The sequence below is a fragment of the Lemur catta genome, chromosome 11 (assembly GCF_020740605.2).
Source record: "Lemur catta isolate mLemCat1 chromosome 11, mLemCat1.pri, whole genome shotgun sequence".
Lineage (NCBI taxonomy): Eukaryota > Metazoa > Chordata > Mammalia > Primates > Lemuridae > Lemur > Lemur catta.
The window spans coordinates 21,325,043-21,338,926 of NC_059138.1; the positions used below are offsets into that span (position 1 = coordinate 21,325,043).

The 13,884-nt window shown below is 39.9% G+C and overlaps 1 protein-coding gene across 1 annotated transcript in view; it reads right to left on the bottom strand.

Moving 5' to 3' along the window:
* The window catches only part of SND1 (staphylococcal nuclease and tudor domain containing 1), a 416,716-nt gene that overhangs the window by 144,887 nt on the left and 257,945 nt on the right, over positions 1 to 13,884 (bottom strand). The window contains exon 15 of the mRNA XM_045564681.1: positions 10,568 to 10,709. Within this exon, the coding sequence (XP_045420637.1) occupies positions 10,568 to 10,709 (142 nt within the window). The remainder of the gene's footprint in view (positions 1 to 10,567; positions 10,710 to 13,884) is intronic.

Here is a 13,884-nt window from a genome sequence, read left to right on the forward strand (position 1 = left end):
TTTCCTTGTTTATGTTTTTTGTGTGGCTGTATACACCACTAGACTAAAAGATATTCAAGACAGAAGACATCTTATTAATTTATGTATCATCCACAATTTATCTTTTGAAGACTGTGTTTTGTATATGGTGTGTTTGCAAGAATCTTGACCTCATTAAAAAACTATCCCTGAATCTGTTCATTGTGCTAATTCTTTCCTATATGTGACCCTCTAGGATCCCTTGACATGAACATAATTCTTATAATTCCTATAATGATATATTTAAAAGTAGAGAACTAGAGCAACTCCAAAAAAGTCTCATGTTAAGCTGCCCATTTCTAGTAATGGGACCCAACTGAAAAGAAGTAGGCAGTGGAGACAGAATCAAACTGGGAAGTCCCAAGAGAAAGAATACCCCACTTTACAAATATCCATTAAGCTGCAATTCAATTAAAGCATCTGAAAGGAATTCATAAGTATCAGCAGACCCTGTAATTGCTTAATTAAGGATAGAAGCCTAGCAAACACACAACCACAATAACAGCCTGATTCATTAGCACCTCCGTGATAGCAGAATGGGATTTCTCACTTAAACATACATTGGCTTTAATTGTGTAATTTAGTTAGGCACTGGTAATCAATGGGGACCCACCATTCCTGGGGCCAGGAGATGAGGAGGATATTCCTGTTCACCTTCCCTCCCTTCCTCTCATTAGAAGTTTTTGGTCTATTAAAATAGGCAGTTGATATTCCAATTAGGATTGGCTGGAGAAGAGGCCTTAAAGAGAAAGAAGGAAATGAGGCACTTTATTCAAAGGCATTCAGGGTGGAAGGACACACAGCCAAACCTTTAGTTTACCAAGCACAAACCAACCACCATTTATCAAATCCCAGACACCTAGAACCTTTCTCATTGCTTCCTTTGTCATAATGCAGCTCCAGCGGGGAGCTGTAATATGGGGGAGGGGAGAGAGGTGCAGAGAGGGCAAGAGGGCTGGAGGGCTCAAGGGAGGGAGGGTGGGGGGAGAGGGAGCAGAGAAAAGAGAATAAAATTAAAGAAAAAGAAAAAAGCCGGAGGAAAAGGAAAGTTTTATATTCTAGTCTTATTTTATATGAATAGGTAACTGGTTAATTATAAGTTACCTGCTGTGATCCACACAGGAACCCCCTGCCAAGTGGCTGCTGCTTCTAAGTGGTTTGTACCATGAGTTCTGAGCAAGGTGACTGACATCCATTCCCCAACCCCCTACCTGCTTCAGTCTGTAATTCATCACGCTTATTGCTATACCACCTTTAAGAATATGAAAATGCAAATGGGCGGATTCACTCAATGAGTTGCAGAAGACTTTAAATGTCTGATCTGAGACTCTTTAGATTACTTTGCATTGAAATCTCAAATTATTCTCTTCCAATTCAGGAGAAAAGCATTTAGTTTACAGGCACCATACCTTGAGACCTGCTATGCTTATCCAACAGGACAACTTTCTGAACTATGCCCACAGCATGACCCTGATACCCAAGAGCTAAGAAGATAATTCAAAATAAGAAAACTTAATATAAAGGTCATAGTAGTAAGACACACTCCATGCCTACTGGTGCTATTAAATAAAAATGTGAATCAAGGGCCAAGTGATTTCCAAATATGTGACTCAGTCTCCCGTTAGACAAGATAAGTAAAGTCTAACACATATGACAAGTGAAAGTAAACTAAAAATAAAGATTGTGGAAGAATTGCTTTTACTCTCATGCAAGGAAATAAATGTATGGGGATCACTACATGCTAGCTGATGAAAAAAGGAGCTTTTTAACAAATGCAGGCTGCATGGGGATCTTGGCTTCCCTGCTAACTCAGGACAAGAACTGATTGTGATTGCCTGCTAGACTGAAATAAGCATGCAAAGGAAGCTGCCACAGCAGCAGGCTGAGAGACCTTGAACGGTCTCAGCTCTGATAGTGTAAGGTCACCTGCTCGCTGACCAAACCTAAGCCAGGTGCTCAAAGGACCAAAGGGCAAGAGCGCTCAGGAGGCACTGACCTGTTAGCTACAGCTGACTGTCCCTGGCCCCACCTGCTAGCCCATCTGACCACGCAATCACTCCACATACAGGGGTGCAGGAACCGTGACAGAGAGGCCAGCTGGCTCGGGCCAAATGCCACTCCCTATCAAGCTGTGGGGCCGTCTGCCCAAAAAAGGCCACACAAAAATGGAAAGTGTCCACCCCACCTTGAAGAAGAGAGGCCTCTCCAAAAGGCTGGGATTAATGAGAGCAGCACATAAGGGACGGCTCCCAACAATTATCTGGACTTTCCCCTTGAGAGTCACAACCCCAACTCCCTTGCTGCTGCAAAGAGACATCATGTCCAGCAGAATGCACATAACGGAGAGTACATACCACAGAAATCTGCAAAGCTGTACCATGACAATCACCATGCCAGTGAACAATCCCACATGAATACTGTGTCTCTGCCTACAAGCATTCTTAGCTTTGTAGTTAGCTTCAGAGGACCAAGGGGTCCTTCTCTCACTAAAGCTACTCTCCCCACCCACGTTCTCTGTCCATGTCATTCATTCTGTCTCTTCTAGGTCATTGCTCTATTAATTATCCCCTGCAGCCTTTCCTAGTTCCTTCTCAGAATTCAAACCAGTGCTTCCAGTGCTTCTTAAGATTTTAAATCTCATGTTCCCATGATATTCTCTCACTCCATCTTTTTTATAACCTCATTTGCCAAGAAGATTTTGTTGAGTTTTACATTCTGTAATTGGTATTATGAAAACAATAGGTGTACAGAATAGCTTTTTCGACTACATATGCTACCTTCTTGATTCCTGAATTAAGAATTACAGTTCAAAAAGTACTAAAAATGCTGACATCCCTAGAATGTAAATGTAGTTATCTTGACCCTTTAGCTTTTTTTTTTTTTTTTTTGAGAAAGAGTCTTGCTCTGTTGCCCAGGCTAGAGTGCAGTGGCATCAGCCTAGTTCATAGCAATCCTCCTGCCTCAGCCACTCGAGTAGCTGGGACTACAGGTGAGCACCACCATGCTTGACTAATTTTTTCGATTTTTTTGTAGTTTCTGGCTATTTTTTTTCCATTTTTAGTAGAGACGGGGGTCTCACTCTTGCTCAGGCTGGTCTTGAACTCCTGACTTCAAGCGATCCTCCTGCTGCGGCCTCCCAGACCCTTTAGCTTTCACTTTTCCGCACTATTTCTCTATTCTGTTACATACTTATTTGTGAAAAGTAATCTAAACTTGATAACTCTTCTTTACCTCCCATATTTACTTCCCAATCACCTGTAATCTGCCTTTAGTTGACTCAACTCTGATGAAATTATACCAACAAAGATCACCTGTGTCTTACTAATTGAAACTGATAAATAATATCACTTCATAATTTTCATATATTTGATCTTTAATGTAAAACTTGACATTGCTGATGCCTCAGAATTCTCTGCTGCCTTGGCTTCCAGAATACTAACTACTCACTCATGATTCTCCTATTCCTCTGACCCTGCTTTCTCTGCCCTTATATGAATCCTTAGCCTGCTCCACACAAGTTGGTGTTTTCCAAGTTGTATATGCCTTGTAAACTTGTTCTCTAGGTACTGAAACAGTTTTAACTACTGGCTATATGCTGATGACTCCCTGACCTGAATATTGTGTCTGGCTCCTCTGCTGAGCTTCAACATTCCCATGAATATTCCACAACCAAACCCCAGTGAACTGTTTTTAAAACCTGTTCTTAACTTCCCTGTTGCCCTTGATTTGTGGACATCACCATCCATCTGACTGCTCAAGCCTAGGGCACTTCACCTTCTCCCCGGTACTCAACATCATCCCCGATCCCTGACCAAAAAAAGTCCAGTCTCCAAATCCTGTCAAGTCTACCTCCTCCTTGTCCAAATCTCTCCACTTGTTTCCACTGTCAGATTTCAGGCCTCTTAACTGTTCTCCCAGACTCTTGCCTCATTTATTCCGATGTACCCACCAGAATGAACTTTCTTAACCCAAGTCTGAGCATGTGACTCCCATGTTTAATACCATCCAGTGACTCGGAGGGTAAACAACATAATTCAAGGAAGAAAGACTAGCACCTGAAGGTTCACCTTCATGCCAACCTCCACCCTCCCCACTCTTTGTACACCAATAGGATGCGGTTCCCCAGAGGCACGCATGTGTGTCAGACCTCTACAACTCTGTACATGCTGCTACCTCTGCCTAGAATGTGCCTCTCCTCCTACTCCCCTTTCTCAACACAGCACACTCTTACTTGTCCTTCAAAACACAGCTCAGATACCAACACCTCAGGGAGGTGTTCCCTGATCTCTGCCTAAAGAAATCATCATTCCCTCCTCAGTGTTACTTTTGTATCTCATCCATAATTCTATTATCTCACCAAGTGTCTGACACTACAGTTTGCTTACATGTCTGTATTCCTTTGAGCGTTTCCCGAGACCTAGGACTGTGTCTCACCTGTGTATTCTTTGTGACAAGGTGTTAGGACAACACAGACTTTCTTGCTCCGAAGTCTCAAAGGGAAAAACCAGGAGCCTTCCTTTTAGTGAGCTTAGTCAGAAGGAGGCTGGCATAGTTCCTTATCTTGATTTATTTCCATTAATGGAAAAGTCAAAATCTCCATGGTAGAGCCATAGCTATATGCACACATGGAACACAACAATACCATTCCAAATTGAGAGTCAACGCAAAGTCTAGTTATAGAAACACTAACTCTTTGCAAGCGGAAGGAAGTATACTTATTATTTGCTTTATGGTAGGCTTGTTCTAGATTCATCTCATTAAAACCTCCCAACAATTCTGAGAGGCAGGAAATAATTTCCAGTTATAACTAACGTGTAAACTGAGGCTTGAAGAGGGTAAATAACCTCCCTAATGTCACTTGCTTATATACAGTACAGCCAGGATTCAAACTGAGATCTGCTTTCTCTTAAGACTTTTCCATATCCTGTATCTTTGCTAGTCTTCTCAAGAAACCAAAAGATGCGTGATATAACAGCATATACTATGGCAGGACAAAAACGTAAAAGCTTATATTTTTATCATGTATTTGCCTCTGTGTAATCTATCTTTCAGAATGTAAGTTAACTCAGGCAATGCCTTTGGAATTGCTAAGCTTAGAATAATGCCAAGTACATAGAGGAATTGGCTGATGCAGAGTCGAGTGATCAGACTGCTTGTGTCTAAGCAAGGTAAAATCAGAAGGATTCTGCAGAAAAACTCCAGCCAAGAGAGGTCTGTGCTCTGAGCTGATTCCACTCAGGTAGTTTTGAGTTTAAATGCCAGAACTTCAATGTTTTCTTTCTTTCCCCTATAGATCTGTGGCCAAGTTTCCCCAGAAAGAATAATACTGTTTCTCTTTTTCATCTCTGGTATAAAGCCCTACACTACTAAAAGAATGCTTTTGTTTTTCAGCTACATAGCAGAGAATGAGGTGAATATATACAGGGATACCTCAGAGATATTGCAGGTTCAGTTCCAGATCACTGCAGTAAAGTGAATATTGCAAAAAAGTGAGTCACGTGAGTCTTTTTAGTTTCTCAGTGCATATAAAAGTTTACAATATACTGTAGTCTATTAGGTGTACAGCAGCATTATGTCTAAAAAACAATGTGTATACCCTATTTGAAAAATACTTTATTGCTGAAAATACTAACAATCATTGGAGCCTTCGGCAGAGGACAGTCATCTTTTTGCTAGTGGAGGTTCTTGCCTTGATGTTGAAGGCTGTTGACTGATCACGGTGGTGGTTGCTGGTAGATAGGGTGGCTGTGGCAATTTCTTAAAATAATACAACAATGAAGTTTGCTGCATTGATTGACTCTTCCTTTCATGAAAGATTTCTCTGTAGCATGCAATGCTGTTTCATAGCATTTTGCCCACAGTAGAAGTTCTTTCAAAATTGGAGTCAATCCTCTCAAACCCCTGCCCACTGCTTTATGAACTAAGCTTATATAATATGTAATAAAGGCCAATAAAATCCTTTGTTGTCATTTCAACAATGTTCACAGCGTCTTCACCAGGAGTTGATTCCATCTCAAGAAATCACTTTCTCTGCTCATCCATAAGAAGCAACTCATCTGTTCAAGTTTTATCATGAGATTGCAGCAATTCAGTCACATCTTCAGGCTCCACTTCTAATTCTAGTCCTCTTGCTATTTCTACTGCATCTGCAGGAAGTTCCTTCTTCCACTGAAGTCTTGAATCCCTCTTCAAAGTCATCCTTGAAGGTGGGAATCAACTTCTTCCAAACTCCTGTTAAGGTTGCTATTTTGACCTCCTCCCATGAATCACAAATGTTCTTTATGGCATCTAGAATGATAAATCCTTTATACGAGGCTTTCAATTTACTTACCATCAGTATAATCACTATCCACAGAAGCTACAGCCCTGCGAAATGTATTTCTTAAATAATAAGACGTGAAAGGCAAAATTACTCCTTGATCCATGGGCTACAGAATGGATATTATGTTAGCAGGTATGAAAATAACATTAATCTCCCTGTACATCTCCATCAGAACTCTCGTGTTACCAGTTGCACTGACAGTGAGCAGTAATATCTTGAAACAGATCTTTCTAAGCAATAGGTCTCAACAGTGGACTTGAAATATTCCATAAACCATGCTGTAAACAGATGTGCTATCATCCAGACTTTGTTGTTTCATTTTATAAAGCACATGCAGAATAGATTTAGCATCATTCTTTTTTTTTTTTTTACTTCAAAGTATTACGGAATACAAATAATTTTGGATACATGAATCGCTTTTATAATACTTGAGTCATAGTTATAAGAGGGGCTGTCACCCAGATTTTGCTCATTGTACCCATTAGGTTAAGTTTTTGCCTGTCCTCTTCTCCACCCTCTCCTCTGTTTGATTTCCATTGGATTTTACTACCCTTTATGCACATGTGTGCTCATTGGTTAGTTTCAACTTAGTAGTGAATACATGTGGTATTTTTTTCTCCATTGTTTAGATACTTCACTTAGGATAATGGTCTCCAGTTTGAGCCAGATTGTTACAAATGACATTAAGTCATCCTTCTTTATGGCTGAGTAGTATTCCATGATGTACATATACCACATTTTGTTAATCCATTTATGAATTGATGGGCATTTGGGTTGGTTCCACATCTTTGCAAGTGAGAATTGTGCTGGGATAAACATTCGCATGCAGGTGTCTTTTTGATAAAATGACTTCTTTTCCTTTGGGTAAATACGCAGTAGTGGGATTGCTAGATCAAATGGTAGCTCAACTTTTAGTTCTTTGAGGAATCTCTATACTGTTTTCCATAGAGGTTGTACTACTTTGCAGTCCCATCAACTGTGCATAAGTGTTGCTTTCTCTCTGTATCCACGCCAGCATCTATTGTTTTAGGACTTTTTAATAAAGGCTATTCTAACTGGGGTAAGGTGATGTCTCATTGTGGTTTTAATTTGCATTTCCCTGATGATTAGTGACACTGAGCATTTTTTCATATATTTATTGGGCATTTGTCTATTTTCTTTTGAAAAGCTTCTGTTCATGTCTCTTGCCCACTTTTTAATGGGGTTGTTTGATTTTGTTTTTTGCTGATTTGCTTGTTGAGCTCTTTGTAGATTTTGGTTATTAGTCCTTTATTGGATGTATAGCTTGTGAATATTTTTTCCCATTCTGTAAGTTGTCTATTTGCTGTTAATTATTTCCTTGGCTGTGCAGAAGCCTTTTAATTTAATCAAGTCCCATTTATTTATTTGCTTTTGTTGCTGCTGTGATTGTCTTTGGGGTATTCTTCATAAATTCTTTGCCTAGGCCTATATCTAAAAGAGTTTTTCCAACATTTTCTTTTAGAATTCTTATGGTTTCATGCCTTACATTTAAGTCCTTTATCCATCTTGAATTAATTTTTGTAAGTGGTGAAAGATATGGATCCTGTTTCATTCTTGTGCATATGGCTATCCAATTTTCTCAGCACCATTTATTGATTCTTTTCCCCAGTGTATATTGTTGGCTGCTCTTTGTCAAAGATCAGTTGGCTGTATGTAATGGTTTTATATCTGGGTTTTCTGTTCCGTTCCATTGGTCTATGTCTCTATTTTTGTGCCAATACCATGCTGATTGAGTTATTATAGCCTTATAGCATAGTTTAAAGTCTGATAATGTGGCAGCATCATTCTTAATGACCCTAGGATTTTCAGAATGGTGAATGGGCACTCACTTCAACTGAAGGTCACCAACTGCATCATCCCCTAACAAGAGAGTCAGCCTGTCCTTTGAAGCCAGACACTGGCTTCTCCTCTTTAGCTGTGAATGTCTTAGAGGGCATCTGCTTCCAATAGAAGGCTATTCTGTCTACAATGAATATCTGAGTTTAGTGTAGCCATCTTCATCAATGATCTCAGCTAGATCTTCTGTATACCTTGCTGCAGCTTCTACATTGGCACTTGCTAATTCAGCTTGCACTTTTATGTTATAGAGATGGCTTCTTTCCTTAAACCTCATGAACCAACATCTGTTAGCTTCAAACTTTTCTTTTACAGCTTCTTCATCTCTCTTAGACTTCATAAAATTAAAGAGAGTTAGGGCCTTGCTCTGGATTAGGCTTTGGCCTAAGTCAGTGTTGTGGCTGGTTTGATCTTCTATCTAGACCACTCAAACTTTCTCCATATCAGCAATAATGCTGTTTTGGTTTCTTTTTTTTTTTTTTCTTTTAAGATGGAGTCTCACTATGTTGTCCAGGCTCAAGTGATCCTCCTCCTATCTCTGCCTCTCTCAAGTAGCTGGGCTAACAGGCACTACTGCACCAGGCTTTGTTTTGCTTTCTGATAAGTGCTGATTACTTGGTTGGTGGAGCAGTTAGAACACACACAACCTTTATTGATTAAGTTTGCCATCTTATATGGCTGTGGTTCGTGGTGCCCCAAAACAAGTAATGTAGTAACATCAAAGATCACTGATTACAGATCCCTGTAACAGATACAATAATAATAAAGTTTGAAATATTGTGAGAATTACCAAAATATGACACAGAGACATGAAGTGTGTACATGCTGTTGGAAAAATCATACCAATAGACTTGACTGACATAGGGTTGTGACAACCTTCTCTTTGTAAAAAGCCAGTATCTGCAAAGTACAATAAAATAAGATATGCCTGTATACCAAACTGTGTAACAAGAATTCACTGTTAAGATACTTCTCAGGTACAGAAACCTTAGGAAAAAGGCACAAAAGGCTCCATGAAAGAACTCTCCCACACTGCTATGCTATCCCTTGGTTTTACTACAACTCACATGTGCAGAAACAAAAGCACAGCCTTCCAACAAGGAGGGGGTTTGTTGTTGTGGTCCTTCTTTTCAACAGCTGTCCCCGAGCTCGCTGTCACACTTCAATTAGTCCCTTCAGAAAGCCTGTAGAGCTGTGTAGTGATCAAGTTCATAAGAGTTTGCAAGAGAGCCTCAATGAGAAGTGACAGCCAAGCAGCAGCAGCAAGCTTTACGGTCATGTATTCAGGGAGTGATTTATCTCACATAACTCAATCCATTTAGTTGGGGCCTGAGGGAGACCCTTATCCAGACAAGAAACTACCGGTGCCTTCTAGGAAAAGGAGACCAAGGCAATCTGGCAAGAGACAGCAAGCATGGCTCCTGTTTCTCTTTCTCCACAGCAAATCCTATTCAGGAATTCAACAGAAGAAGTGCTGAGGCAACAGAAAAGGCAATGTGCATCTGGGGACCACAATGGAATATGTCCTTTGTGAGTGAATGAATGTTTGTGTATGCAGGGCTGAGCTGGGGAGTGTGGAAGTGAAATGACAGCTTCCCCTCAAAGACCACAGTCTCTGCGAAGTACTGAGTGGAAATAAATAACTATTATTTGCCAGCAGCGAAGAAATGAAGCAGTTTCCTCCTTGAATGCATAAATGTAAATTGCTCAAAGAGCACAGTGCATACACAGCCTTGCTGGCTTGTGAAGTATTAAGCTACCCGAAAAGATATGATAAGAGAGATGTACATTCAGTCAGCAAAGAAAGGAGCAAGGTTTGCCTTGGGATGTCAACCTTAGTGCAACTAGAAATACTACAGACGTAGGAGCCTGTGAAAGTAATGTCATGGCTGGGATTTCATAAAGGACTGAGATCCTAATGGCATTTGAAAACAATAAAACAGCAATGGTACTGCCTAGGGAGCTACCAGGGCAGGGTTCCTCAGCTTCTCTGAGGCCTGCCCATGACTAACGTGGCAGGAATGGTCGATCTCAAGTGAATAATGCCAAGTCTGAGAATTCCATCATTAAGATTTTCCTAAGTCTGGAGTTCCCTTTGCTTGAACTATATGAGGTTATGTGCTGGCCTTTAAGCTGCTCTATTCCTTCATCCTGAGCTTGGTGAAAATAAGGAGTGGGAAGAGGGTGCAGCGCTGGGTCTGCAGTGACAGTGGGATCCAATCTAGAAATTGTGTGTTCATATCCTAACTAGAGAGGAAAGCATCTCAGTGGGCCCTAGGGCCTATCTAGAACATAGGAAGGGAGGTGTGTGGAATGACTTCTGAGCTCCAGGAAGAATGTTCAGAGTAGCATGCAACAGATAAGACTTACCTGCAAGCAAGAAGGTGATAAGGCAAGTTTCCTTTGGCAAATAGAGTTTGAGGCGAGAACCACTGAAGACATATTCCACCACAGCTTCAGAACGACCTGCCCGCTGCAGAAAGGGCAGGAATTGCTTTGCTTTTTGGGTATCCTGATGGAGAAAAAAAGAAAAGAATCACTGGAAAGTAATGGAACCCAAATAAATGTTTCCTTCTCTGTGGTCTAGGACAAAAAGTCTGGTAGACCACAGGAAGCTAAGCAGATAACCCTATAAAATCAGACATTTCTGAAACCATGATGTACACCTGATACCCATGTGACCCAATAGAGGAGATATAATCAGTGGTTTCCACAACATTCTCATTGACTCAATTTTTCCCTCTGTTCAGTTATTAAGTAATTATGAATGAATTAGGAGAGTGCTTGGAAAATGAGACTTTCACACGTTCTCTGGACAGGAAGAACAGCTCATCTTCCTTTAACAAAAATTGAGATCAGAAGACCAGAATTAGCCTTCTATGGAGGTAAATTTCACCTCTAATTTTCATTTTAAAATACAAGTGATGCCCAGGCTGTCTCATAAAGCTCCTAAAACCCTTTCCCAGGAAACCAAAAGTAGTTCATTTTCAATCTTAAATAGGTTATGTAAGATTCAGAGCTCGCTGTTTCTTAACCTTGAGAAGAGGCCAGCCTTCTTTGGGCACCAGTACAGCAACTCCTGCTCTATATGCATTTTGGGAATGTGATGGTACCTGGGGCATACTGTTCCTATCTAGGGAAATCTGTAACAGCAGGACGTGCTCCATGGAAACAAACAGCATGTCATGTCAGCACAAATAATTATAGAAACAATAAAAACACATGAAACGGCATAGCATTTTTTAAACTTTTTTCATGCATCAACACAAAGTCCATGCATTCTATCCTCATGAGTGCCAAATAGTGGACATTTTGGACCTCAGAGCTCTCAGCCACATAGGAGCTAAGGGCCTTCAAATCCTTTCAGTCTCTCAAGCTAATTAAACAGATGACAGAGTAAGCAAACATCAAAATATCACATCCCATATGCTGGGAGAATACTCACTGGATGTCAGAATTTTAGGTTTTCAGCCCAGCCAGCAGAACTGTAAACTCCCTCTAAGGACAGCAAGTTCAACACACTTTCCTGACTTCTGTGACACAAGCAGTCTGCACCCAGCCAAGCTCTTCCTTTCTGACTCTTCTCCTAGCAACAGAGCTATTGTATCTAAATTAATGCACACTAGATAATGAAAATTTAACAAGCCATCAACTATTTCAAGAGTTTTCACAGCAGCCAAAGGGGCTCCTCTCATTCAGAAGCAGTGAGGTAGGCTGGGATGAAAACAATATTTATAGTAATGAGATTCATCCTTCCCATCAAACAGATTCTCAGAGAAAAAGAGAGACAGTCATCCATTCTCAGTGTCTTGAATGGCACAGTAGTAAAAGGTAAGAAAACAATGAGCTTTAGTGGGTTGGAAACTTCCCCATTGAACACTTAAGCAACATACCTTCTACTATACATATACAGCATGAAAAGTGCCTTTCTGGCAGTTGGCTGAAGTCCAGAACAGTCAAGCAAGACAAATGCTCCATGGGATAGAAAGCACTACCTGATTAAAATCCTTTTGCCACACTAGTCTAAATCTGGGACGTTATTCATGAGTGGAGCCAGTAAGTCAACAACAATTATCAAATTGATTATAGCAAATCATGAGGCAACCTAATGTCTCTGAAGGGAAGGCCTTTTTCATCAAGACTGGGGTAATCTAAATTTTTCAGAAACAGACTTTTGCTCATGATTGTCCTTCAGATATATTTATCCGAAAAACTGTTTATAAGAATAGCAGCAGCACACACATCCACAGAGGCATGTGTTTAATGTTAACACTAACATTATTAGTTAGAATGATATAAATAATCTCACCCCTTTTTGCTAACTATTACCTATTTTATAAAGAGAGATACCTACCCAGACTGAGAATGATTAAAGAGAATCAAAGGCACCTTACTACTGTGTATACATAATAAAAATCAACAGATGCTCCTGACTCCTTCTAAGTCTCAACCCACAACTCAACAGCCCTGTTCCAGAAATGACATATAGGAAGACAGCAAAGAGAATGACATGTCATTGATTATGACAAAGATTAGAAGTGAAAGGCCAATACAAAAATCAAAGGCATAAAAACAAATTTTAAAAGCCTACCAGAACTGGCAATGTTTATTTCCAGACACAAAATTATAAGGTAAGACATGGAGCTTCCCATCTTCTTCAGCCAAGTGCCCCAAGGCTTGGATGAGATGATATGCCTGTGGACCACCCATTAAGAGAAAAGATGGACATTTCATCCAAGCTGACAGAATTTTAAATTCTTATTAAGTCAATTGAATTAAATGTAATCACTAAAAGATGTCAGTTCTTTCAAATCTCAGTCATGGCCACAAAATGGTGCCTGTCTTTCCTTGTCATCTCATGCAATTTTGCTTGGCATGTTCTATTTCAATACAAAAATTCTTAAAAACTTTAATAATTTGTTTCAGTAGCTCAAAAGAAAAGACTAGTAAGGAAGACTGGCAAGCTTCCTCAGGTGACGTAGCCTGATGATTTAGTTAGGAAAATTATTTTAGGTATTTTGATCATATCATTATAAAATTCACTGAATGTGGTTAAGTAATGTGCCTTCCAAAGAGCCTGTGTAAGCATGGTAATGTGCTTAAGTCTCTTATACTCATTTCTAGGGCTAAAAAGAGAAAGGTAAATAGAAGGTAAATAAGTTGGGCCTGGTGGCATGCACCTGTAGTCCCAGCTACTACTTGGAAGGCTCAGTTGGGAGATCCCTTGAGCCTAGGGGTTTGAGGCCAGCCTGGGAAACAGTGAGACCTCACCTCCCAAAAAAATGTAAGCAAAAGAAAACTTCATTATGAGGAACAAGTTATAACAGAGACCAGTTTAGGCCCTACTTAAAAGGTGAAGATGCCAGATGGATTTTAATGTGATAAAGTACAAAAAAAGTCATTAAGAGGACTTTTCTAATTCTCCTCCAATAATCCTGAAACAGGAGTCAGTGACATTTGGTGAAATTAAAGATTTCTTTAGAAAATTTGCACCCCAAAATGTATTTTTAAAAATAAAGATTAAAGGTCTCAGAATTTAAAGAGATAACAACATTGGCATTTGTTATACAGAATGCTCATTTCAAGGTAATATCAAATATTTCTTTACATATCAAAATTTCTGCTTAAACATCTACGTGCAGAAACTTTCACCCTCAGGTTTTCTATGTTGTAGCTTATTTACATAA